General features: G+C 40.2%; 5 protein-coding genes across 10 annotated transcripts; 4 read left to right on the forward strand and 1 right to left on the reverse strand.

Annotated features, from left to right (window-relative positions):
• Nucleotides 1–185: 185 nt before the first annotated feature.
• On the forward strand, nucleotides 186–14061 carry LOC108112914 (protein spinster). Of its 5 annotated transcripts, none has more exons than XM_017223296.2 (9): nucleotides 186–939; nucleotides 7356–7713; nucleotides 8113–8439; nucleotides 8658–8919; nucleotides 11896–11994; nucleotides 12056–12235; nucleotides 12297–12438; nucleotides 12650–12840; nucleotides 13017–14061. In XM_017223296.2, the coding sequence occupies exons 1-8, from the start codon at nucleotides 570–572 to the stop codon at nucleotides 12772–12774; spliced, it is 1863 nt and encodes a 620-aa protein (XP_017078785.1). In that variant the 5' UTR covers nucleotides 186–569; the 3' UTR covers nucleotides 12775–12840; nucleotides 13017–14061. The 5 variants fall into 5 exon arrangements, with proteins under 5 accessions (XP_017078785.1, XP_017078784.1, XP_017078787.1 ...); XM_017223295.2 differs by lacking the exon at nucleotides 8658–8919 and adding an exon at nucleotides 9250–9511; XM_017223298.2 differs by lacking the exon at nucleotides 12650–12840.
• Nucleotides 14062–14626: 565 nt separating this feature from the next.
• LOC108113217 (aspartate aminotransferase, cytoplasmic) lies at nucleotides 14627–17983 on the forward strand. Its single transcript, XM_017223753.1, has 4 exons — nucleotides 14627–14820; nucleotides 16359–16466; nucleotides 16533–16606; nucleotides 16669–17983. Exons 1-4 carry the CDS (start codon nucleotides 14712–14714, stop codon nucleotides 17626–17628), a joined length of 1251 nt encoding a protein of 416 aa, XP_017079242.1. The 5' UTR covers nucleotides 14627–14711; the 3' UTR covers nucleotides 17629–17983.
• Nucleotides 17984–18167: 184 nt separating this feature from the next.
• On the forward strand, nucleotides 18168–18862 carry LOC108113218 (DNA-binding protein SMUBP-2). 2 transcript variants are annotated; one of them, XM_017223755.1, is made up of 2 exons: nucleotides 18168–18279; nucleotides 18342–18862. In XM_017223755.1, the coding sequence occupies exons 1-2, from the start codon at nucleotides 18273–18275 to the stop codon at nucleotides 18815–18817; spliced, it is 483 nt and encodes a 160-aa protein (XP_017079244.1). In that variant the 5' UTR covers nucleotides 18168–18272; the 3' UTR covers nucleotides 18818–18862. The 2 variants fall into 2 exon arrangements, with proteins under 2 accessions (XP_017079244.1, XP_017079243.1); XM_017223754.1 differs by having other exon boundaries at nucleotides 18170–18279; nucleotides 18339–18862.
• A 72-nt stretch (nucleotides 18863–18934) lies between these two features.
• On the reverse strand, nucleotides 18935–20881 carry LOC108112088 (kinesin-like protein KIF3A). Its single transcript, XM_041819727.1, has one exon. The coding sequence runs from the start codon at nucleotides 20879–20881 to the stop codon at nucleotides 18935–18937; it is 1947 nt and encodes a 648-aa protein (XP_041675661.1).
• Nucleotides 20882–21453: 572 nt separating this feature from the next.
• On the forward strand, nucleotides 21454–24217 carry LOC108113047 (cysteine--tRNA ligase, cytoplasmic). Its single transcript, XM_017223477.2, has 6 exons — nucleotides 21454–21713; nucleotides 21773–22262; nucleotides 22318–23004; nucleotides 23063–23207; nucleotides 23275–23873; nucleotides 23934–24217. Exons 1-6 carry the CDS (start codon nucleotides 21535–21537, stop codon nucleotides 24054–24056), a joined length of 2223 nt encoding a protein of 740 aa, XP_017078966.1. The 5' UTR covers nucleotides 21454–21534; the 3' UTR covers nucleotides 24057–24217.
• Nucleotides 24218–24256: the final 39 nt, after the last annotated feature.

Consider the following 24256-nt stretch of genomic DNA (forward strand, 5'->3'; position numbering starts at 1 on the left):
ATCTGATTGTTAGTGATGACCTGATAAAAATCGATAGACTCAACAAATTTTCTTTTAAATTACAAGCTTCAATATTGCGGTGCGAATATGGCCTAAAACCCAACTATACTATCGATAAGGCTATCGATGTTATTCATCGGCTCCCCGGTGAGGTATATATTAGCGGTCGACAAGCGGTCACACTTATTGCACGATTCCGATTGGAAAGGCAAGTGCGTTCGAGTCGCGGAAAAATCAAGAAAAAGAGAGAAGCACTGCAAATGCACTGATTATTTTTAAAGTACAACCGCGATTATACGAACTTGGCGAACAGGTGTTTATAGACAATCTTATTGGGCATAAATCGGCAAAAGTTATCTCAAAAAGCAAGGCGAAAAGCTTTGCCAGCACAAGCAAATTCTTTTGCATTCGCCGCTGCCCACCGCTTTCATCGCGAGTTTCACTGTGTGTGTAAGAAAGAGCGTGTGCAAATAAGTTTTGCCGCGTTGTCTGCTGCGAATTGCGAAACGAAAGAAGAGACAAGGAGAAGAGAAGACCGGTGAAGAGGAGAGGATCGAACGATCGGGTGAATGTCGCTGAAACACCAGAAGCAATCCTACCAACCGCTCCCAACGGCGGCCGCCATGGACAATCCGGCGATGATCCAGAGCAGCGACAGCAGTGGGAGCAGCTCCTCTGAAGATGGTGGCAGTCGGGAAGTTGTCAACAATTTGCCTCCACTCGGACTCCCTGCGACCTATTCGTCACAACAACTCATGGAGGAGGAGCGACATAGCCTACGACAACATCGTGATGATTTACCTGGCGAACACTATCAGATTCCCACCTTTAACGCCGTACCCTCGCGCTTCTCGTACGTGGTCAGATCAGATTGGTTCACTGTTACCGTTCTCTGCTTCGTTAACCTCATCAACTACATGGACCGTTTTACAATTGCCGGTAAGTTAAAGGAATCAAGAAAGTCAGAAAGTCTCTGGTTAAATTCATTGGTATCCAACTATCCAAAACTAATAAAGTTATTCTAAGATAAATGACGTCCCTAATGACGTCAAGTGGGGTTTTTGTTTCCGCACCAGATAACCATATTTGTTGACATTATAGAAACCGATTACTGTATACCAAAAACCCTTTTATCTTCGCCACAAAGTATTATAATCGTGATTGTTTAAAGTACTTTTTTATATTATTATTCGCTAGATAATATTAAAGTAACATACCCAAAGTTAATTTTATACACAAACCTATTTCTACGAAAAAATTACATTAAATTAAAATACATTTTCAGTTTCCAAATATTAAACTTACACATTAGCATTCCATAAAAATCAATTAAAGCATTCACTAAAATAATTTCGTTAGTTCAATTAACCTCTAATCAGCTATAGTTGTATTGTCTTAATCACTAGTAAATTTCACGTCATTGTCAACAATAAGAGGTCTCTGTTGTTTATAAAATGTACCATATAGATTGTTTTTAAGTGAATTTGCTGAATGACTAATCAGCTTACAAATGAATCACGCGATCCAAAAATACGGAGACAGGCATATACGAGTGAACGTTTTATCATATGCGGGTACTAATGTGATCCGATAAATGAATCCCTACCTCTTTGCACCCAGCTCGGGACATTTCCACTGGGTGGTAATCAATCACAGCCCCATTTCGCATATGTACCTAGGTACATAAAATATTTCTAGCACTCAGGTGCGATAAAAAGAAGAGAGTAGAGCGACACTAGCACCTGACCTGGTACCTACCGAGCTTAGCACAATGGGTGGTTGGTGATCGCCTATCGGAGATCAGAAAGTACCCACCCGCGTAACAATTACCGGGTAATCGCATGTTAAGGACTATAAATAACTCGGGCACACACACTGCCCATATAATAAGTGTTTATTATTAAAAGCATTAGCGAAGAAACGGCTCTTAATTCCTAAGATTGCAGTATGCGGGCGGTTTGAAATTAAATACTTGTTGAATACTCTGAACTTCTTCCCACTGCAATTGACTTTTCCGTGTTTACTTATGTCTAGAAATGGAGTAGTAGACTACAGATTGCTGATTGCCTGTCTGGTTGTATCACATTCAGTTATACAAAACCGAGTGTAAATTAAATGGAAACTTGTTTAACGACGACGGCAATTGCATGGCTCAACAAGTTATGGCAAGTTTGTCACCCCTTGTTGCTTACACAAGCCCACTTCAAACTGTTTAATTTACATGCCAAATCATTATAGATAATAACTATAATTAATCACTTTTCACAGTCTTTGTGAACGTGAACTTCGAGTCGGCAGAATTTTTTCCATTCAAGGGCAAGCGATAGTCTTTTACTCTATGTGCATTCGCAAATAATTTGCAATGATAATTTACTGTTATCACTTATCAGTTGATTGCTGCACAGGCAATTAGAAATCGATTTTACAGCCCTTTTTAAGCTACAAATCACGAGCTGTTGATCCGTGTAATGTCAGAAAAAAATTGACTATAAAAATCATACGATGTTTAATCAGACAGGAAACGGAATTACTCACAGGAAAGGGTGATAGCACTTTACATACCATACGGATAACGAGCGCGTCCATCAATAACACTGCTTATATGAGTATTATAAATTGAATAATATTTCATTGCTTGCATGGAAAACTCAAAAATTTCCATGTGTGCCCGATTGATTGGAAAAACTTGTGTTTATTTTGAGAAATACTGGGAGCGCAAGGCGAAATAAAAACTAAAATAAACATTGGCCAGCCAGTCACTCAAGGTTTTTGTTTTGCCATTTTTCCAGTGGCATTGTTATCGTTTTCCCATTTTAAGGTCTTATTATGAAGTGGCTGAAACCAGAACCAGTGCACAATAAATTGCATTGGATCACAGGTGCCAAACACGTGGAGTTGACAATAGGTTTTAACCGTTTTTGCAGTGATTAGATTGCCTTACCCTTATATGTTTAGCTTTTATTTTTTGTTGGTCTGCCCTTTATTTTTCATGGAAATTTCGACATTCGCCATTCGATCGACAGCAAAGCCACGTTTACGGTTACACCTTTGTACATATATAAATATGCACGTATTTCATTCTGCATATAGACAAACCGACAGTGGTATCACCCGATGTCTGGCTAACCTAATGGAATGCATTTAATTATAATTTTAAGTGCGTCTTGGCCTTTGGCTTCGACCTCCGACTTTGCTGAATTTTGCCAGAGTTTTCAAGCTATAACTGATTGCTAGAGTGGTGCGATGTTATATCCACTGAGTTTCTTTTGTGAAAAAAATTTTTCTGGCCCTCTTCATTCATGATCATGATCTGTGTTGTTCTGTTGTTGACAGTAAATTCGCTTTCTGCAACGACAGCAGCGAACTTTGATCGGCCAAAGCTCTGGCAGTTATTTTGGTCAGCAGATATGTGGGCTGAATGAAAGCATATAGATAGATATATAGGCTAAGATTCCGTTCTGCTGTGCTTCCGACGTAATTTTCTTGGCCCCCATCCAACGAAAAATATTCGAATAATTGTCTATGTCAATTGATCGAAAACAGATTTTGGTAACAAATTTCCTTTCTGTTTTGATTATTTCTTAATTTCGTGTTTTGATACCCAATGTAATCACCTTCTCTCTTGCTTAATATTGTAGACGATTTTTTGTGCATATTTTGCATTTGTTAAAAGTCGCCGAGTTTGATTTTTGTTTCCCTTTAAAATGTTTTTCGAGAAATACACCGAAACTTTCCATTTTGTTGCCATCACAGCTGAAGAAAGAAATAACAATATAAAAGAAAAGAAAAAAAAAGTTAGCCCTGACACACCGAAATTGGCAATACCCTTGGAAAATGAGCTTGAATTTTATAAAGACTTTTGACAATGAATAAATATTTAAAAAATACCAATCAAAAATTACTCATAATTTTATTGAAATAATTATATTTCATTTTAGTAAAAACTACTAAGCTTAAAAAAATGTTAACCTATGTGACTTTCATAAGTTACATAAACCTTAACGTAAATTCCTAATGCATATTTTTCCATTTTCTTGCGTTTGCATATCTTTATACCAATTGTGTTTGAGGTTTGTGCACATATTCTACGTCAGTGGTTCTACTCATCTGCATATTTAGCCATACATACATATATCTGGGTCAACGACCTACGTAAAGTGCAGTGCACACTTTTTGCTCAAACAAATTGAATTAACGAAAGGCAAATGCAAAATTCAAATGCAAAAAAAAAGCACGCAAGAATAGTGTAAAGGTTGGGGTAGGGAATGTCTGGAGCTCGGTGGGGAAGTCTTTTTCCCTGGGCGCCGCCGCTTTCACAATTGATTTCCACCTGGCCACATAAAAAGAAAGTTTTTCTCTAAACAATTCGAGTGCTCCGCTAAGCATTCAAATGCATTCCAAGCGAAAGTCACAGCCTCAGCCACTTTTTTTTTTTTAATTTTTCTTGGCTTCGAATCGTGGCCGAAATATCTGTCAGATATTCGTTTAATCATCGTCCGATTTTAAAGCTTACGGTTGCATATCGCGCGATATTTTTCAAGGCCGGCGACACCAGACGCCAAAAAAGAAGAGACAGCTATATGAGGGGGAGAAAGAGAGAGGGAGAGATATAGACAACTTGTACTGAGAACAGTCACTTTCAGTCGCAAACAACTTTTTCATTCATGGTAATGAGAGTGCCTCTGTTGTTGTGGGTTTTGCAGTTGCCTGGTTATAAATATTGGATTTTTTTAAACGGCTCAACGTTCTGGAGTTTCCCTGCAACGATATAGTGCGTTTTTATAGTTCAATTATAATAATTTTTTCAATATCATTTTATAAAATAATTCCTAAAAAGTCAATTTTTTTTTATTAAAACGCCGACTCAGTGTAAAGAACTTGTTTTTGTTAAAGTATTTCTTCCGTTTTGAAGAAGATTAAAAATAGTATTTCTGAGTAGTTTTTGAAAAAGACTCAGATTCATTAAAATTATATAGAAATTTTGTGTCATGCTATGATAAAGTAGTAGAGACATGAATATAATGTAAAAGCTTATGGTAATGACCAGTAAAGTTTTTTCTGTGTTCCAGAAAGTTCGACCTAGGGGGGCTCTTACTAGAGTAGTTTGATTTTCTAGATAATACTTGTATTAACACCTACTAATGTGAATCGCACTGTCACGTTTATTGGGCACAAAAGAGAGAACAACCCAAAAAGAGGGAACACCAAGAGAGAGCCAAACAGGTTCTAAAACTGCGGCAAGCGGCTAAAAAAATAATATAAAGACTAAAATGTTTCATACGTTGACGGAACTTCCATAAAAGTGTAGAAAAAACGGAAGAAGAGGGGAGTTGGTTGACTTAGGGTATTTACGTATTCATAGAAGATTCGCCTATAGTATTTCTGTTTTTGCCAAGAATGCCCATAAACAATTGGAATTCCTTGCGTAGAAGCAGATAACCCGTTGAGTGTATGAGATGGCAATATGACTTATACAAATATGTACAAGGAATGCCTCACCCAGACCAGCCCCCACTCTAACCCCCTCCGTCTGCTGCCGCCTCTCTGTTCAACCCACAATCGCAATGCAATAGACACATACACACAAAGTTATCGCGTGGCGTCCTCCAACCGTTACGTCACTGGGCAAGGCAAACAAACGCGCTGATTGGTCGAAAAACATCGTACGATAAATTTCTCAAAAGCGAAATGAGCAAAAAGACCCAGAAAATGGAATAATTAAAAAAAGCAAAGGCTGATTCACTGCAAGAGCAACTTCGTGCCACGTTTCGCTTGGGTTCGTAGGGGTTCGTGGAGCCTCGGCTCTCTCTCTCTTTTCTGGCTCTCCCTCTCTTTTTTGGGGCACAACTTGTTGAGCTTTGTATGTCATGTCATTGTTGTTGGAACTGAATTTGCCGGCTTCTGATCTCACTAACTCTCTCTCTTTGCTCTACTCTCTCCATCTTTCGATCTCTCTTTGCTCCACTCTCCCTATCTTCCCCAATACCCTCTCTACGTGTTCCTCTCTCCTACACGATTTTGTGGGCCGTTGTTTATTTTTGGGTGCTCAAGCACTTTAAGTAGTTATTTCATTATATTTCTTCTTTTTTTGACTGTTCCGCAAAGGCCAACGTACGAAGAGAAATAGATATAGACAGACGGGGCTTAAAAGCTGTTTTTTTTGGAGGTGCATGTAGAATGTAGGAAGTAGCGCTAGATCGGCGAACAGTTATTGACGGAGGTCGTTTGGCCATTAATTCGCTAGTTGCACATCCGTTTGTTAATGAATTTTTAAATGCCTAGGTGAAGACGAGACGTGCAGGAAATATATACATACATTACTGAGAAAATGTGTGCGAAGGTGATCGAAATGATCAAAATTCAAGTCATGACACAGATTTGCATTGCGATGCACCAGATTGAAACTTTGATTATTATTGATAGTAAGATTAACCTCTTGAAATGATAACTTTTATCAGTGCTTAAACATTTTAGATAAATTACTGATAGAGATGGACAATAGTGATTTCCAAACAATAAAGTAATAATGTATGATAAAAATAGCACATTATATCTGTATTGCCAATAATATATCATGATGGATAAGAACCTTGAGCTGCACTAGATTGTCACAGCTATAATTAACGATTGCTAATGTAACCACTGTTGACTGATAAAATAATAGAAAGTGGGCGTTGTATCAACTATGCTCAATTAAAGCTTTCTACCCCACAATTTGCCTTATCTTTTCATTTATGCGGGTGTTTAATAGATACCGATGGGTTAATAAATGACTTTGGGAAATAAATATGATCCATAAACACAAAAAATATTTCCGCAAATTTCTCCCAGTCATACAGGAGCTACAATGACTGGAAAGTGCTAATTGTAGAGACAACTTCCCCCTTAAACTCATAAATTGAGGACTTACGTAAAACACTCGAATATAGCAGACTTGTATTAACGATTTATTTATTTTGCCAATTAACACAACCCCTGCTGGGGATGGGCTGATATGTACAAACTACAATGTGGTATATCGCACATCACGCGGATTCCCCGTACATACATACGTGTAATAACAAAGTAAAAACATAAAAATATCTTCAATTTTTCCTCATCACTTTTTGAAATGTATTGAGAAAATAAATAATATTTCGTAATGTCATGACTTTGTAGCTATCTCACTGTTAAATTAAAAGGCAATGACATTGATTCACTTAACATTAGAGATAATCCCAGTGTTTTGTATGATGCAGCGATGAACTTGGAAAAATAATGTTGCAAGTGCACATTTTTATAAAGAACTATATCAAACTGATAGTTAATATATATTTTGATAAGGATCTAATGCAAAGTCTTATTTCATTTCACAGGAGTTCTTACGGATGTTCGAGCTGATTTTGATATTGGAAATGACAGTGCTGGTCTTCTACAGACCGTATTCGTTATATCGTATATGGTTTTCGCTCCTATCTTTGGATATCTGGGTGATCGTTACTCCCGCCCCTGGATAATGGCTGTTGGTGTGGGCCTTTGGAGTACCACCACATTACTGGGATCATACATGCAGGACTTTGGATGGTTCATCACCTTCCGGGCATTAGTGGGGATTGGCGAGGCATCATACAGTACAATAGCGCCGACAATCATCTCGGATCTCTTCGTTCACGACATGCGCTCCAAGATGCTGGCACTTTTCTACTTTGCCATACCCGTGGGATCCGGTCTGGGGTGAGTGTTCAATTCGACATTGCCGACCAATGTCCAGATCAATGATCTGTAAACAATCCGGGAGGATGGGCTTTCTTATCAACCGTCTGTGGTAGTGACTTTGTATTCGTCTTATCAACCGCTGGCAACAGCCGATGGGGGCCAAAGTTTGAGGCTGCGGATGATAATCAGTAATTCTCTACTGGTGAAGCGTGAGAAGAGTGTCACGTGTCTTGTGTATATTAAAATTGATTTCTTTTTGGAATGCCACAATTGACGGCTCTAATTCAATTAGAGTGTTGGGTCAATTGGTGGGTTGATTGGAATTTATGCAACGCCTAATTGGCCGCCAATGCAACACGGCCTAAGAGTCAATTCATTGGGATCAGTCTCATCAATGACCTCTTCCTTCGTTTTCAGATATATTGTGGGATCCAAGACTGCGCACTTGGCCAACAACTGGCGCTGGGCTTTAAGGGTTACGCCCATTTTGGGCATTGTCGCCGTCGCTCTGATCATTTTGATCAAGGATCCGGAAAGAGGTCACAGCGAGGGATCGCACAATTTGGAGGCTACAACCTACAAACAGGATATCAAGGCTCTGCTTAAAAATCGTTCCTTCATGCTTTCCACAGCAGGATTCACGTGTGTGGCCTTTGTGGCAGGAGCTTTGGCATGGTGGGGGCCTTCTTTCATCTATCTAGGCATGAAGATGCAGCCGGGCAACGAGGACATTAACCAGGACGAGTAAGTGTGCTATCCCTTGGTCCCTGAAAGCCTCATTTTCACGATATTTGATTTTTTTTCCTGGAATTTTAAAGACCGCTTTTTGGCCAAGATATCGAGATATTTTAAAACTATTTCGTGAAAATGGGGCTTATATCCGCCCTTCCCCCAACCCCGACTCCATAATTCTACGAATATCGAGCTGTGCGCTTTACAATGGTTTCTGATCTGTCGTCAAGCATCTCGTACAAGTTTGGTCTGGTGGCCATGCTGGCGGGTCTTATTGGAGTACCGCTGGGATCCTTCCTTGCCCAGAGACTGAGAGGTCACTATGAGAACTGCGACCCGTACATCTGCGCAGTGGGACTCTTCATCTCAGCTCCGATGGTTTTTGCTGCTTTGGTGGTGCCACAGACAAGTGAAGTCATGTGCTTCTTCTTTGTGTTCGTCGCTCAGGTTGCACTAAACCTGTGCTGGTCTATTGTAGCTGATATCCTATTGGTAAGCTGGCTCATTGGAAGATCAAGAAGCAGCAGCTGCAGCAAAATCGCAGAAATCAAAAGCTTAAAGCCAGCCAATCGATTATCAAAAGTACTCAGTCGTTTTGAATCTCTGAAAGATTGCTTTCTATTTAAGCCATCTAAATCTTGCCCTAATCCCCAGCTCGTTTAATTGTTTATGCCCAGGATGAAATGCACGAAAACTTATTTATCCATCTTAGGACTAAGGATTCCTAAAGATTGATAGCTAGGCTTACGCGTATGTCGTCGGGCTCTTAAGCTTTGGCATAACTAACCGAATGTACCCCGAAATTCCAAAACCTGCCCTTAGTGTTGCGTTCAACTTTGGAGTCATCACAATGGTGGCGGGCTTGCTGGGCGTGCCCCTGGGCTCGTTCCTGTCCCAGTACCTGATAAAACGTTATCCGACGACGGATCCGATAATCTGCGCCTTTGGGCTGCTCTTGAGTGCCCCGCTGCTGACAGGCGCTTGCCTTCTGGTGAACAGTAATTCGGCAGGCACCTATGCTCTAATCTTTTTTGGGCAATTAGCTTTAAATTTGAATTGGGCAATTGTTGCGGACATACTGCTGGTAAGCCAAGATCTCGAAACGGGAATCAAATTGAATTCCGCTGTAATGCTTTTGTAATTTTGCACTCACGTATTATTTGAATATCGTAACTGTAATTACACACAGTATATCTTAGTTTAAGCATTAACTTTTTACTGTTATAATGAGTAACACACTAAGCACAAAAACACATACACAAACACAGCTTGCCTACCCACAAACGCTCTAACCAAATTTTATGTTGTCTTCACCCGCATCCCATACTGGTGGTGGTCATCTGATACTCCATGTTGTGGTTGTTTTTATCATTTTTGGGTGTGGTTGTTTAGTTCAGTAAAATGGACTTCTTTCTACTTTAACGTATTTCCCAGTAAATGGGAGGTTTTTATAACATTTTCCTTAGCCTATATCTTTCTTTTTCATTTCCTTGATCATTTCTTGCAATTCATTTTTACACCCCCTGGGAGAAGACAATTTCATTTCTCCTTCATTTCTCCTTATTACTTTTTTTGTTGGTAAATATAATCAACATAGAGTTTCATCTTCTTGTACTTTAACTTTCATCCCTCTGCCCCAATTAAATGGGGGAAAAGGGAGAGTCCAACCCCCGAAACACTTGCAGCGTGCACATATTTCAGCACCCAACCCCAAGTGTATGTCGTATAACCATATTAAAGCCCCACGATTCCCAAAATTGCAACCCACCCACGTTCCATACCCATTCCACGAGACCAAGTGTCGAAATTTTCGTAATCTTATTGGGTTCTTCCGTCTAGCCTACTGACTTTCCGGGGTTATCTTTTAGGCTACTCACGTTTGTCCATTTCGAGGAGATAAGCCTTTGATAAGGGGATGATAAAGTCAAAGCTTTTAATCACTATCGCATTTAGTTGGGATTTCATAATAAATTTAAACAGAATATAAACAAATCATAAACTAAATTTCCTAATTGCAATTGAAGTTCCCTCATAAGAATTGACTTCATTTCATAAATACAAGTTTATGATACTCGGCTCATATTATTAAATAGCCTGAACTGATTAAGTAACCCAGTTTGATAAAATGGCCCAATTCAGTTACGAAGGTGCCGTTGCAGTGCAGTAAGCGATATGATACTAAAAATTAGATAAACCTTTTAGATAGCTGGATGCTATCCTATGAATGGACAGTTTATTCAGCCGATGTACGTAACCACACGTCAAGATAATAGATATGGCAGAGGCACACACACATATGCACATCCAATACGTGAACGTAATTCCTTTCATGAGATACGTATGTACGTATTTCGTACGTACGGTGGCATGTTCTAAATTTGGCAGTACGTCAGGCCAGGCAATATGTATAGTCCCACACCCCCTTCAATTCGTTGCAGTGAGTTTTTTCTTTTGGCCCCTCTTTTTTTTACCACGCACTTGATTTGCGTGTGTTGCTCTTTTTTGTTGCCATTTTGCCATTGCAAACGATTCCGTGACAGAAATAAGCAATCGCATTTCGTTTGCCACCAACACGCCCGATTATCTAACCCGAAAAATATAATATAGACGATCGGCCCACCTTGGTGGCGCTATATTAATTGCTGCCTGCGATAAGCAATTGTGATTAGAGATTACCTTTATCAGAAGGCTTTTGTTTTGTTTTTGATAGCAGACCTATAAGATGACCTACAGTAAATGGGGAACCCTACATATATACATGTAATATCATAAATGCTTTGCGTAATTTTTGCTTCTTAGCTCATACACCCAAAAATAAACACATAGCTAAAACACACCTATCGAAATCATCACCTGTAGTTATAACAGTAAAAACTTAATGTGGCCAACAGTTTAGTAGACAACAAATTGCCACATTCAATTTAAAGATAAATCCTCGAATCATTTTGAATATCAACTCAGTTCTTGAGTACTGAAAAGGAAGGCTAGATCTGTTCCCAGGCAGGCTCGCCCACTGTTCCCATTTAATTGGACACCAACCTGAGAACGCAATGCTAAAAAACGGCTTTTCTATTTGGGGGACCTGTTCTTTGTTCGTCCCCAAAATTCTCGAGTGGCTCCATCTTTGGCGAGCTTTTGGCAATTTTGTATCTGTTACTTGTACACCTACACATATGCGCACCCCACATGCTTTTATCATATTTTTATTTGTATTTAATCAATTATGGAAATTATTGGTTATGATGTAGAATACTTTCTGGAGAAGGCAACTATAATAGTTTAACACCTGGCTTGCGAAAGAAAGTTTCTACACCTGAACCGATAGTTGTGTTTAATCGATAGTTGTGTCTTAAGAATCGGTTGTGGCTTTTGCATTCATTTTTTTGCTTTGTTGCTTTCGTTGTTGCTGTTGCACTTAAACCCTAGAAATGAAATATCACCAAGTTTTTGTTTCCTCTTGAAATATAGTATGTGGTGGTACCCACACGTCGTTCTACAGCGGAGGCCTTCCAGATCCTCATCTCACATGCGTTGGGTGATGCCGGCAGTCCGTATTTAGTGGGAGCGGTAAGTGATTACAAGATTTATATTCTCCTAAATTATAATTATTAAAACGGTACACTCGTAGATCTCTGAAGCCATCATGAAGCACCTGCAAAAGAACCCCAGCGATTCTGGCCTCACCACCGAAATGGAGAGCATGTCCCAAGTAGCGGAATCCCGAATGAGCAATGTCACACAGGCTATCGCAGAAGTAGCATCCAATGCGATTGAAACAGTGCGCTCAGTAGCATCTACCTCATCGGAAGTAAGTGTAATCCAGACATCATATGTAGTATCACTCATGAATAATCAAATGTTTACTTTAGTACTCTGATAAGGAGCAGTTCGAGGGATTGCAGTATGCCCTCTTCTCCACCAGCTTTGTGGAGGTGCTGGGTGGAATATTCTTCATGATAACCGCCTGCTTCATCATCAAAGACAAGTACAAAGCCTCGCAAGGATTACAGGGTAAGTAAAGTGCTTTTGCGTCGAGAATTTCCTCTATTACCTTCTATCTATTTAATTTCTAATTAAAAAGTAAATGGTGCTCTGAAGAAAGAAAACAATTATTTAAATTAAAATTTTGTAATCCTTTTACAAAGAGATCAATACTTTTTAATAAGAAGTGTTCCTATTTGCCACTATTTGGCTCAACAGTTTCCCCTCTTGATATTGACAGGCGACCAGGGACCGAGAGCGGTTCGATCGTCAGCTGCCTTGACCAGCGGCCAAAAGGACGTTGAGTCCTTTAACTCGGACTGCCTGGTCCTGTGCACTGACATCGCTCTGCGCGAACGCACGTGATAACATGAATATTAAATCTGATTGAGTGCTTTGCACCCATAGATTACTTTTTGTCCCAATTTTCCGGTAGGTGGAATGCTCGAAATTATGTTGCCTCGTTCCGTTCTGCGTGCGTTCCATCGTTGCGTTCTACTAATCTCAGTTACTTGATTCTAACCATACCCTGTTCTTCATTGCTTTTTATGTGATTTGTAAAGTGTAACACGTGTCTAATGTATGGAAATCTAATTGGTTAATTTCAGATGCTACGGCTGATCAAGAGCGTCGGGATCAGCGCGGTCAAATTGCCTAATACCAGCCGATCCTAGAGGTTATGCTGCGCACTCAGAGGTCCGATGGCATGCCTGGTGAACTGTTACTGACTGAAAACCATCTTTAATTTATATTATGCTCACTCGCACCACGCACATCCCGCATCGGATCGTACTGGAAGCTTACGGGGACATTGCTCTCAGTTCGGCTGACAAGTCCCCCGTATTCATGTTCCTAATGGGAAGAATCGAAAGGAAGAACCACCATGCCAACGTTCAAGCACACTAAACTGTTTTGTATATATATATTTACAAAACACTCACTCACTCACAGGCACTTACCAATTAATAACATTACACAGATCATTTTACAATTAAACGGTTAGGGCCTACAATACCCATGATGTCGGGGTACTAGCTCTGCTATAAATACGTAGTCGTAGATAGATATAACTCTGGTATTTTAGACTAAATCAAAATATAAGAGTTTCAAGAAAGTACGCATTCGAAGAAGTGCTCCTCCAGATTAATAATGTAAATAGATTATGTCATGTTTATCGAATGCGAAATGCCTGCAGTTTGGATATTTATATATTATCGTATCATTTAAACGGTAAGCAGCTGCGATACCCGTGATGTCAGGATAGCCCTGCTCTAAAACATAGTCGTAGATAGCTAGAGCTCTGGTATTTTAGGTTTAATCAGAATTAAACAGTTTCAAAGAAGTTATCCTTCAGATAGGATAATGTAAATAGATTATCACAGGACTTTCGTATGCAAAATTCCTGATGGTTAAATATTTATAAATTATCGTGTGTAAATTTTATATGGATTGTAAATATAGATAAGCACCGGGCCATTATATAAGTGCATAGTCTATTTAATAAGTTTTATCATAACGCCTTAGTTTTACACTGAACATAATTTTAATCATAGCATTAGTTAGTTCTGTAACAAATTGGAAGAAATGTGTGCACCCTCAACAATTATTGAATATTACATCGTAACTATTTTAAATGAAAACTGCATTAATCAATCCTCTAGTTTGTTCTTTATTAAATCCTAATCGAATGCTAGCCTAATCGGAATGCAAATACAAAGCGACATAAAGACTGGAAAGAATCAAAAATTGGTAGATTGATATTTGGCTTAAAGTAAACCTAACTAAATGTTTAGCGACTAAGGATTTCTGGGGCAATAAATATACACTTCTGAATAACTTAATTCCATTTTTTTAATTAAACTGAAATTTGTTGATTTAAATATTGGGGGTTCTCATCAGCCGTCCATTTTTGTAGGAGTATAATTGAAAGCTCCAGTAATTTTAGTGTCACAAAATTCTTCTTTAATTGGTAAGAAATGTTTTACATATAATTTTTTCTGTGTTTTAAAAAAGCAATTAAAGAGAGATTTCAGTGATACCCCTACCACATAATAACAAATAATACATCTAGCGTCTAAGAATCACGTCTTCAATATGTTTTAAATATTGCGTACTTTTAGGCTGATAATTTTAAGGTACAATTATCGATAGTTGAATGAAAGTTATCAAAATAGGTTTTTGTGGCTTAATTGTTTCAACATAGCGCAGCCACACTAATTTTGGCTTTTTAGTGCCGACACTATTCTAAATTCATTTATTTGTTATTGTCGCTTCGTTTGGACTTGTTCGTCAAGTTTACCGCGATGTCTATTTACGCTAACGTTCAAAAGGGACCCGCCATCGAGGTTTTTGCCTTGACCCAGGCCTTTAAGGACGACACCAATCCCAGCAAAGTCAACTTGTCGGTGGGCGGTAAGTAATAAGTTAAATTTCCCCCGCCGGATGAAGTATATGTGTAGGTGTATAGAGGCAACAAAGTGTGTTACTGTTGAGTGTATCTGTATGCGGCTCAATTTGCTATCATTTGCTAGTCGGTTTGCCCTTGCAGTTCGCCTCCTTCGCCCCCTGGAACGCCCGTTTCCGCTGCCACCCATCGCCCCAAACTGCTGGAGGTCATTTGGAAGTCAAAGTGGCATATGAATTGTTTAGAATTGTCCGTCCTTTTTGCCGAGATTTTTTCCATTTGCATGAGTGTGTGCTTTCTAATTAGAGAGCTTATAGCAAATTGCACGTCTTATGGATAGCTTACATCAAATACACTTTCTAGGGAACTATTAGACGTTTAGTTTGATTTTTAAAATATTACGTTGTACAAATACTAGACAATTTATTTTTGTTTCCCCGTAAGAATTATGTTATATCATTTCATATCATCTTGATAAACTATCAATTTATCATAAAGTTGATAACGTAGTAAGTCCATTATTCTTAAAGTTTGTTTAATGTTATATGTGCGTTTCAGTACTGAACATATAAAGCAAATATAAAAAATCATAAATGTACATCACTTCCTTTTCCGAAGTAGGCAATTTCTCTGGCGACTTTCTTCGTCTAAATTTGTTTTGACGTCATCTGGTGTAGTATTCAGTTTTGCTCATGTGTTTAAAGGCTGATAAGCCACTTGTGTGTGAGACTCTTGGCAGGTACATACATCCAATCCAATGGCAATCTTGCAGGTCGTCTAAGAGCAATGTTGCTGATTTGGACAGTCGCCATTTCACCTTTTCTATATTTATGGTTGTTATTGCATAATTTGAATAACAATTCCCACCAGCGAACTTGTTGATTATTTATTTTTTTTTTTCTCAGCAATCGGCGAGTCATTAACCTTTGCTTGATTGAAGTTGACTTATGTTAATTCGACTTGTTTTTATGTTTAAAGAAATGGAGATTGGTTTAATCTCTTTCCTTTTTGATCCTCTTTATAATAATGAAACTGACAAAATAAGCTATTGCTCTGGTGAAATAAAACGAAGTTTAGATCACTTTTCACGTGGTTTAATTTAAGCGAAATTAAAAGTATTTTTAAAATCAGTGTACCTTGTCCCCACTTACTTCTAAGTTCGCATTTTATTTTCATCGTGTTTATTGATCCAGTCGTTATGGCTGTTTATAGGCACTGTTTCTAATGTTTTCGTTTTTTTTATAATGCTGCAAAAGTGTAAATAACACCCGACCAATTCATTCAATTGGTCTCAAATAACCCAACGGCAGTGTTTTTAGTTGAGGCAATAAATAAATGAATTGGCCTAGAAACAACGCAGGAAAACACTATCAGATTGCGTACAGCATTACGGATTGATTAGGCTTGTTAAGTCCGTTAAGATAAGAATTGAATATTGTACGGATTTTAGCACTTTGAACAATGTATTCCCCCAAACACTTGAGTAATCAGTTGACTTTAAGTAACTCAGCTTACTAATGAGATCTTTGATTTTGTTTATCCACAGCTTACAGGACAGACGCCGGAGTTCCTTGGGTTTTGCCTGTGGTGCGCAAAACTGAAATCTCCATCGCCAGCGATGAGGCTGTGAACCACGAGTATTTGCCAGTAACTGGTAAGTAAACTAAACAATTTTATAATAATCTATAAAAGCTATAGGTTTTCCATTTTTGTTTTTCAGGACTTGATACGTTCACAAGTGCAGCTACGGAATTGGTGCTTGGTGCTGATTCCCCTGCCATCAAGGAGAACCGCGTAAGCTTAACTGGATTTCCATTTTTAAATCTTTTAATCAACTATGTAGATATTCTCCCCAGGCCTTTGGAGTCCAGACCATTTCGGGCACGGGTGCCCTGCGAGTTGCCGCTGATTTCCTGCACACACAACTAAACCGCAACGTAGTTTACTATTCAAATCCCACATGGGAGAACCACCACAAAATCTTTTCCGATGCCGGCTTCACGACCTTAAAATCATACCGCTACTGGGACCAAAACAAACGACAGTTGGACTTCAAGAACATGGTAGCTGACCTGGACCAAGCTCCGCCTGGTGCTGTTATCATTCTGCACGCCTGTGCCCACAACCCCACTGGTATTGACCCTACACAGGAACAGTGGACTGAGTTGGCCGATTTGCTGGAGAAGAAAAAGCTATTTCCACTTTTTGATTCCGCTTACCAGGGCTTTGCCAGTGGCGATCCTGATCGCGATGCTTGGGCCGTTAGGTATTTCGTTAAGAGGGGCTTTGAGCTGTTCACTTGCCAGTCATTTGCCAAGAACTTTGGCCTCTATTGCGAACGTGCTGGCAACCTGACAGTAGTGCAACAGCATGCATCTACCAAGGCGGCTGTTCACTCACAGCTGACGCTACTCATCCGTGGACAGTACTCGAACCCACCCGCTTACGGTGCCCGCATCGTGTCGAAGGTGTTGAACACACCAGAGTTGCGTAAGGAGTGGATGGCGTCCATCCAGACCATGTCGAGCCGCATCCGCGAGATGCGCAGTGCTCTGCGGGACAAGCTAGTGGCTTTGGGAACGCCTGGCAACTGGGACCACATCGTCAACCAGATCGGTATGTTCTCGTATACAGGCCTGAACGAGAGCCAGGTGCGCGTCCTGATCGATGACTTCCACATATATTTGCTAAAGACGGGCCGCATAAACATGTGTGGCTTGAACACAGGCAACATTGAGTACGTGGCCAAGGCGATCCACGCCGCGGTTACCGGGGCAGGTTCGAACGCTGCATGTCCTTGCGACAACAAATTGTAAACGTATCAACAGAATCCGATCGATGGAGTGTGCAACGATTAGCTATATAACGAGGGGGCAAACAAATTTACCTATCTCAATGTCAGATCACAGTTGTCTGCACCATTAGCATTTAAATCAAACCAACAGCAATTGCAATTACTAAACGTTTATACACGGCTTTTACATGGATATATTATACACTTGAAATGGTAAAACAGTATGGAATTTGTATACGACATTGGATTTAATAGTTTACACAAATTCTGAGCAATCGAAGAAAATGGTTATAAATTACTTAGCTTGTCAACCAAATCTTTATTGACTTGTGTGTAGTACTTAGTTACAACGACAATAACATTACTGAAGTATTTAACCACTACAATGTGTTTTTCTTTGTGTTAATAAGTGTAAATGAATAAAGTATCTATATTTTTAAATATTTTTTAGAACTTAAAGCTAACGAATTTTAGATTAAAAGCCAACTAAGGGTTAAAGGCTAACATTTAAAACGACCGCCCTTTGTGAACTATTTTAAAACTTGATCGATATATCGATAATAAATCAGCTGTTCATTTTATTGAACTTCAATCTCTAAAAGTAAAGTATAAATTTATGTTTTGGACAGGAATTCGTAAATACTCATCAAATTGAAGAATTTTCCAATGGCAGGTCGGTATTAGCATTATAAAAACATTGCATTTTTATTAATACGCGAATATTTTCTTCAGAAGATCCAAATATACCCTCCACATCGTCGAAAGCTGATGAAGCTCCCCTGTTCCCTCCTGCAAAACCTGGAAAACGAGTCGACTATGGGACGAACAATACACTCGAGCTGCTGGAGCGAATTCCCAGCCAGATAGTGGATCTCAAGCTGGATGATGTACTCACCGCTGTTAAGGAAGTGGACAACCTTTGCGACTATCCCCGCTGCAAGACCAAAACGAGCCTGATGGGCCAGGATTGTCAGCACTGCAAAAAGAGATTCTGCTTTAAGCATGGACTGCCGGAGGTTCACGGTTGTGGCGAGGAGATCAAAAGGGACGAGCGCAAAAAGTTTCTGCATCCCAAGCCTGCCAAGACAATAAGACAGGAGGAGGACGTCAAGAATGCGAAAAAGCGACTGGATGCCAAGTTAAAGGATATGCAGTTGGGTAGAACTCAAAAAGCCACTGGAGGAGGTTCAAAAAAGAAAAAAGGCAAATAGGAATGTGTATGATAATTTTAGTTTATTAAATCATTAGAAATGCAAGAATTTTTATTATATTATCTTATTATTATATATATATTTTAAATGGTGATAAAATGATTTTCTTGAAACGCCTTAGTTTCGCCTAGCTATGGGCCTTGGAACGCCCGAAATCCTACGCTTGGCGGACTTGATTACTCCGTCGGTATTGTATCTTAGATAAACATTCGAGAGATTCGGAAAATCAAATTCCTCATGATTACTCTTATCAGAGTTGTCTTTCTTCACTTTGTTTCCTGCATATTTCTCAAATTTCAGTTGCCACTCCCCGTTGGCTTCGTCCCAGTGGGTATTTTGATTAATCAGGAATTGGATCTCCTTGGGCACATAGGAATTTAACACTAACTCGCATAAAGCAAGTTCTCTAGATAGGCTCCTAATATTCTCAAATATTCCCTCCTTTTCACGCTGGTGCTCCTGCTGCTGATCAGCTAACTCAGATTTCACACCCGTTAGCATCTTCATTACCCGATTAACCTTTTTAGTAATGCCATGATTTGCATCCTGAAGCGTTAAATATTGTTCTTCAATATCAATCTTTTCGCTGGCCCTTTCCTGTAAAGTTTGTTTGAGGGCCTCTTCAGATTTTTCATGTTTTTCTAGCTCTGTAATTGATTGCTCTATTAGCTTCTCTTGAGTTTGAGCTTTCTCAAGGAGATTTTCTCCGCCTACGAGTATTTTTTCTTCCAGGGAGACAAGTTTATTACGAAGCTTTTCCTGCTCCACTCTAGCAATATCAATTTCCTTCAGATTTTGGGTTTTACAGAGGCCCAATTCCTTTTTGGTTATAAAATTTTTTTTTACTATTAAAGCCTCCATTTCGATTTCCACGGGAGACTCCCATTCGTCATCAAATGTATTATCTTCTTCCGTGGAGTTTGATATCTCTTCCAACCGTCTTCCTTCCTCCAATTGCTTTCGAAGACGAGCGATCTCTTCCTGAAAGTGACGTAGCAAAGCATCCTTCGGTTCTTCGTTAATGTGCATTCGATTCTGGATATTCTTGGTACGACTAGCATAACGCAAGGTTGATATAGTTTCAACATAGTTGCTGTCCGCTGGACTAATAGTGGCACACATCAGAGTCTTGGAGTTGCCTCCCAGGGAATCTTGAAGAAGTCGGGTTAACTTTGAGTTTCTATATGGTATATGGGTACTCTTTCCATCCACCAAAGCACTGATAACGTTTCCCAGCACCGAAAGCGAAAGATTGATCTTTGTGGCCTCTTTAAGTCTCTGCCCACTAGCTTGCGTTTTGGATTGCCTTTCGGAACCTGCCAAATCAACTAACTGTAGTTTACCCATCCTAACATGTTTGACAGCCAGCTCACTTCTCTCCACAGTTATAGAGAAAATGGCATGGGACCTTGAGCTGTTCTGATTCATTTTGGTGGATCCAATCGCGCGGTTTTTGTTTCCCGATCGCATTATGTTCGCTAGATCATCGGCATTGTGTACCACATATGTAGTGAGATCTTTAACAAAGACCCCAATATCAGGTCTCTCCTTGACTTCCAAACTTTTTCCCAGATCCTTCCCAAGAAGATCACGCACTTCTTGGTTGTATATCTCCATATAGCTGACTCGGACTAGGAACTTCTGGTTTCCTTTTGCCTTTGCAATATGTCCAAAGATATGGGCAAAAGCATTGGGAATTATGCCTTTTGTTTGCGGGAAATCAGGATTTCCGATCATGGTATAGGTTTTGCCAGTTCCTGTTTGTCCATAGGCTAAAATGGTGCCATTGTAGCCCTCAAGGACTTTATTCACAATTGGACGAGCGGTGTCCACATAGATATCCAATTGATTAGAGCTGCCATCGAAGACATTATCAAAATAGTAGATTTTTGATGGTTCATTAGCCATGGCGTGGGGATTCACTATTGTAAGGGAATGGGTGATTTTATCCAGTGAAATTACATCTCGAGCTCCGACGGTCAGTTCATTTTTGTCCATGGGACGGACTCGCACCACCACACGTACATTCTCGACTGTTCCAGTAATTTTTTGATCCTGCGTCATCATGCTCAATAACTTAATTCTGTACCTCCTTTTTAAGATTACTGTTTTTACTTATTGCGTTTCAAATTCAAAATGTCTGGACTTGTATCTATAAATTACTGGCAGGTTAATGACTGTGAAAAAAGGGCAATGTAACTTCACCCACATTATTGCTGCACCTGCATTCCTTACAGTGGGTTGAGAGGACCTCTGACTGAGTTGCACTCAGAGGCTGTAAATTCATCGTTGCATTGCGGCCAATGAAAACTGCCCAAATGGGGTTATTTTAAATCAAATTGTCTTGGTCTTACGACTTTGAATTGCAGAGAAGTGTCCTTTAAATGTATTTTTTATTTAAATATAAATATATGAACATATATATAGTCTACTTTTAAAATAATTTAAACCGATTTTGTGAAAAAATTTTAAGACTTATAAAATAGTTTATAATTCCACCTAAACCCAAAGATCGATGTTGATCCCTCAATGATTTGATTTTCCAAATTCGGATACCGTTAGAAAGCTATTCAATACCTAGGAAGTGTGGCAACTCTAATCGGCGTTGCCACGTTTCAACGGACAGCTGTTGCTCATGAGCTGATGAAACTTTGCCGCATTGCAAGTGCAGAGGCGATTGACTGTTTATACGTACGCGAATACACAACGAAGAGATTATGTCGAAACGTGGGCAACCGGCGTGGCAAGCACCCAAGGCGGCGGATCGGCCGAAGCTAAAGCTGTTCAACAGCCTCACTCGCCAAAAGGAGGAATTCGTACCGCTGGACGGGAATAATGTAACGTGGTATAGCTGCGGACCCACCGTTTACGATGCCTCCCACATGGGGCATGCCAGGTTGGTTTCGATTAGGCCGCCACATCAGCATTGGTCTTATCTTTATTTTTTCTCCACAGATCTTACATTTCCTTTGACATTCTACGACGCATTCTGGCCAACTACTTTGGTTACAACATCCACTATGTGATGAACATTACCGACATCGACGACAAGATCATCAGACGGGCACGGCAGAATTATCTTTTCGAGGAATATACCACCGAGGCTGCCAAACTCCCCCTGGATAAGCTGCTGGGTCAGCAAAAAGAGGTACTCTTACGGTTCCAGGAATCATGCGCCAAGAACACCGATCCCGATAAAAAGATCATGCTGGACAAGACTCTGCAGCGCATGAACGATGCAGTGGAAGCTCTTACCAAAGCGGTTGGAAAGGGAATTGAACAAGAGATCTCCGAGAAGCGGCAACACTACTTAAACGAAGCCAAGGACCCAATCTCCGAATGGTTGGATGCGCAGAAAGGCGCTCAGATCAACGATAATACAGTGTTCGAGGCTCTTCCACGTTACTGGGAAGACCAGTTCCACAATGACATGAAATCACTGAATGTGAGTCATCATGAACTTAACAAAATGAATCATTTTTTAATACGACATTTAACAGATTCTACCACCTGATGTTTTAACCCGAGTTTCGGAGTACGTGCCCCAAATAGTTACTTTCATCCAAAAGATCATCGACAATGGGTTGGCCTATGCAGCTAATAACTCTGTTTACTTCGATGTAAATGGTTTTGACAAGAGGGAAAAGCATCACTATGCCAAGTTGGTACCGGAGGCTTATGGCGATACCAAGTCCCTGCAAGAGGGCGAAGGTGATCTGTCTGTAACCGAGGATAAGCTTTCCGAGAAGCGATCTGCCAATGACTTCGCTTTGTGGAAGGCGAGCAAAGCCGGCGAACCCTGGTGGGATAGCCCTTGGGGCAAGGGTCGTCCTGGCTGGCATATTGAATGCTCTGCCATGGCCTCTGATATTTTTGGGCCATCTTTTGATATACATACTGGCGGAGTGGACTTGAAGTTCCCCCATCACGATAATGAACTGGCCCAATCAGAGGCGGCATTCAACGAATCCGAATGGGTTAAGTACTTCCTGCACACAGGTCACCTCACCATCGCGGGCTGCAAGATGTCCAAGTCGTTAAAGAACTTTGTCACTATTCAGGAAGCCCTTAAGAAGCACTCTGCCACTCAGCTTCGACTGGCATTCCTACTGCACTCATGGAAAGACACGCTCGACTACTCAGAAAACACCATGGAAATGGCCACACAATACGAAAAGTTCCTCAATGTAAGATAGAGTAAACTCAATCTACTTAAGTTTTTGTAATATATTTGGTTTTATGCAGGAGTTCTTCTTGAATGTCAAGGATCTAACACGGCATGTGCTTTCCGAAGAGCCGCGAAGTCAGTTCGATGCCTGGAGAGAAGTTGAGGCGACCCTGCAGAAGAAGTTTGCCAATTCACAGGTCCAGGTTCATACAGCTCTCTGTGGTATGTATAAAAAATAAGAGATCGTATTTCCATATAAAATAATTTCTATCTATATCTATTCCCTCAGACAACATTGACACTCGCAGCGCACTTGATGCTATTCGAGAGCTGGTGTCCGCCTCGAATGTTTATATTCGGGACAATAAGACTAGGCTTAATAGCCTGCTCCTGCGCAATGTTGCCACTTATATTACGGATCTCTTGCATGTATTTGGCGCTATCTCTGGACCTCGCGGTGGCATTGGATTCCCCGTTAATGGTGGCTCAGGGGCACAAGCAGCCGGCGGGGATTTGGAGTCGACGGTGTTGCCTTACGTTCAATCCCTGGCAGAATTCCGTAATTTGGTGAGGGAACAAGCCAAAACTCTGAAGGCATTCGATATCCTAAAGCTCTGCGATGATCTGCGAGACAATGTGTTGCCCAACTTGGGTGTGCGCCTGGAGGACAAGGATGGTGGCAAGTATGCCGTTAAGCTGGTTGATCGCGACTCACTTTTACGTGAGCGAGAGGCTAAGCTAGCCGCTGAATCAGAGAAGGCAGCTGAGAAGGAACGCAAGAAACAGGCAGCTGCTGAGGCCGCTGCGGCCAAAGAAGCTCAACGCCGCGTGAATCCCAAGGAAATGTTCCTCAGCGAAACGGAAAAGTATTCGGCATTCGATGAAAATGTAAGTGCAGCGATACTAAAACTCCAAAACTTTTATATTAATATTTAATCCTCCGTGTAGGGACTTCCAACTCTCGACAAGGAGGGAAAAGAAGTTAGCAAAGGGCAGATAAAGAAGCTTCAAAAACTCCAGCAGCAACAGGAGCAACGTTACAAAGAGTATTTGGCTTCCATTAAAGCCTAAAACCTAAGATCAGAGCAACCATGTTAATGATATTAGCATAGCATTTAACCAATCCAAAACCTTAACACACACCTTAAAATATACCATTTAGTTAAAGCAAGAGATATTTGTTCCGAGCTTAAAAAAAAAATCCAGCCAATAAAACTATTTTTCTACGCTAAGGTCAACTTTTAATATTTACTTACAGGCTAGTTCCAGCT

This window comes from Drosophila eugracilis, unplaced genomic scaffold (assembly GCF_018153835.1).
Source record: "Drosophila eugracilis isolate 14026-0451.02 unplaced genomic scaffold, ASM1815383v1 contig_90, whole genome shotgun sequence".
Classification (NCBI taxonomy): Eukaryota; Metazoa; Arthropoda; class Insecta; order Diptera; family Drosophilidae; genus Drosophila; species Drosophila eugracilis.

Coding starts and splice junctions, on each gene's coding strand:
- LOC108112914 (XM_017223296.2), top strand. CDS start 570: ATGTCGCTGAAACACCAGAAGCAATCCTACCAACCGCTCCCAACGGCG. Junction 7,714..8,112: donor CCCGTGGGATCCGGTCTGGG/GTGAGTGTTCAA, acceptor CTTCGTTTTCAG/ATATATTGTGGGATCCAAGA. Junction 12,236..12,296: donor TAGCATCTACCTCATCGGAA/GTAAGTGTAATC, acceptor TGTTTACTTTAG/TACTCTGATAAGGAGCAGTT.
- LOC108113217 (XM_017223753.1), top strand. CDS start 14,712: ATGTCTATTTACGCTAACGTTCAAAAGGGACCCGCCATCGAGGTTTTT. Junction 16,467..16,532: donor CGAGTATTTGCCAGTAACTG/GTAAGTAAACTA, acceptor TTTGTTTTTCAG/GACTTGATACGTTCACAAGT. Junction 16,607..16,668: donor CTGCCATCAAGGAGAACCGC/GTAAGCTTAACT, acceptor TATTCTCCCCAG/GCCTTTGGAGTCCAGACCAT.
- LOC108112088 (XM_041819727.1), bottom strand. CDS start 20,881: ATGACGCAGGATCAAAAAATTACTGGAACAGTCGAGAATGTACGTGTG.
- LOC108113047 (XM_017223477.2), top strand. CDS start 21,535: ATGTCGAAACGTGGGCAACCGGCGTGGCAAGCACCCAAGGCGGCGGAT. Junction 23,005..23,062: donor AATACGAAAAGTTCCTCAAT/GTAAGATAGAGT, acceptor GGTTTTATGCAG/GAGTTCTTCTTGAATGTCAA. Junction 23,208..23,274: donor GGTTCATACAGCTCTCTGTG/GTATGTATAAAA, acceptor CTATTCCCTCAG/ACAACATTGACACTCGCAGC.